This window comes from Diaphorina citri, unplaced genomic scaffold (genome assembly GCF_000475195.1).
Source record: "Diaphorina citri unplaced genomic scaffold, Diaci psyllid genome assembly version 1.1 scaffold10220, whole genome shotgun sequence".
Lineage (NCBI taxonomy): Eukaryota > Metazoa > Arthropoda > Insecta > Hemiptera > Psyllidae > Diaphorina > Diaphorina citri.
In genome coordinates this window covers 1-2,010 of record NW_007387594.1, presented here as the reverse complement: position 1 = coordinate 2,010, position 2,010 = coordinate 1, and the positions used below count along the sequence as shown (strand labels likewise).

Genomic DNA, 2,010 nt, shown 5'->3' with positions numbered 1-2,010 from the left:
TGTTGACTTACCTCATAGCATCAAGTATTCTCTTAACATCAGTACTAGACAGTACAGAGGTCTCCCAGGCTCCCAACACATCATAGATAACTGCCGGTATATTCAAGCAAATCTCATAGCAGTTCAACTTGGGACAATTCTTGAACTCGGCATCACTGGAATTGAATTGTCTCAATAGATCATCCACACCAGCTTGGTCCTTCTCATCTAGCATCTTCTTGTAAGGTTTGGGCCTTCCACCTTCCACCATACAATCACGAACCCACTTCTCGAAGAACGAATCACCACCGTTCTCTGAGAATACAACCTGGCGGAAAATTATGAAAATATTAGCAAGGAAAACAGATGAAAATAGTAGGGGAAAATGAAACAGCCCCAGTAGCTCAGAACTAGAACTTTTTTACTTTCCTTATCCTATGAAAAGGAACGTAATGTATTTTCTTCAATAAATGAAATCAAAGATAGATTGGTATTTCATCGCCTTTTTATTTTGCAGCAATGAAACAAGTGCTACATTAGACTCTTGTGGTCTATTTCGTAGCACCGTGTCGTAGTATGTCCATCCCGTTGTATACTCTCTCATCAGATGATCGATAAGAGACACAATACTTACCCTTTATGTGCAGGGTACTTGCACATCAAAATACACACTTACATCCATGGCCACGCATACCCTTGTAGGTATTTGACCTCGCCAACTTTTTGCCTCCATAGAGCCCGGTTGAAAGAGTCCTCGTGAGATTGAGGATGATCATGTCCTTTCTGACTAAAAGCGATGGTCCACGGGGATAACAATGCCTTTCTATAAATCTTACCTTGGATCCATATCGCTGTACTATAGAGCATAGCATAAGGAATGTAATGTCAAACAGCATAACTTTAGTCTGTGCAGTCTTGCTAGTATCACTAGGATTACTCTGTTTACTACACTCATTGAATTTAATGAGCTTGGTGACAAAAGTACATAGTTTGCCCGTGCAGTCTTGCTGGTATCACTAGGATTACTCTGTTTACTACACTCATTGAATTTAATGAGCTTGGTGACAAAAGTACATAGTTTGCCTTCGACAGCTGCTACAGCCAGAATCAGGTCGAAACTTTTCCCGTTCAAAACCTGGAGGTGGAAAAGAATAGATGGGAATTAAAAAAAAAAAAATCCTTATAAAGAGGTTGATAGGGGTAACTGTAACTGATTTGATAGAGGGAATTGTAATTTGCAAGATCTTAAAGTCCCGACATCAAAAAGAGTACAGGATAGGACAAAGCCAGCCGTTCCGAGAACGAGCCTCATCCGCTTAAAACAAAGTTTGCCTCGGCCGGCAATCGGACCCGCGACCGAGCGCTTACAAAACAGACGTGCTACCCTTTTAATGTAACTTTTTCGCGGATGAATTTACTTATTTTAAATTTGTCAGCTCTGTATTCTGAGTTTGCAGAGAATGATGCTGAATATCCAGGAGGCAGGAGCGAGATACGGAATGAAGATCAACGTGAGCAAGACAAAAGTGATGAGAATAGGAACTGAAAGAAGAATGAATGTAACACTAGATGGAGAGAAACTAGAAGAAGTGGAGAATTTCAAGTACCTGGGAGGAATGATTTATTCGAATGGAAGTTGCACACAGGAAATAAGAAGCAGGATAGCCAAGGGTAAAACATCATTCATGAAAGTACAAGACCCCAGTATGATTAGAATGGTAATAGAGTAATGATTGATGAAAAAGACGAAAATCGAAGATGGTCCAATCCAAAAGATTCGGCATTTTTGTATTCCTTGATATCTCTATAAAAATTTTGGAGCCAGTGTCAGCTCAGAGCAATCACCCCAGGGCTGATTGAGAAACTGAAAAATGCCGACCCCGTCTGAACACGGGAAAAGGCGAAGAAAAAAGAAGGAGATTTCTAGATAAACAAACTTTGACTAGAAATAGCACCTTCACTTCACTGTGACTAGAAATTATGAACACATACCTGAATATTTTCGAGGAATTCCAGTAAGCTGAGAATACA

The 2,010-nt window shown here is 40.1% G+C and overlaps 1 protein-coding gene across 1 annotated transcript; it reads right to left on the bottom strand.

The window, feature by feature from the left end:
• Positions 1-11: 11 nt before the first annotated feature.
• Positions 12-986, bottom strand: LOC103522678 (mediator of RNA polymerase II transcription subunit 24-like; the record flags this gene model as incomplete). The annotated part of the gene is made up of 2 exons (XM_008487774.1): positions 12-307; positions 816-986. Coding segments are annotated over 2 exons (467 nt in total), but the record flags the coding sequence as incomplete, so codon positions are not given.
• Positions 987-2,010: the final 1,024 nt, after the last annotated feature.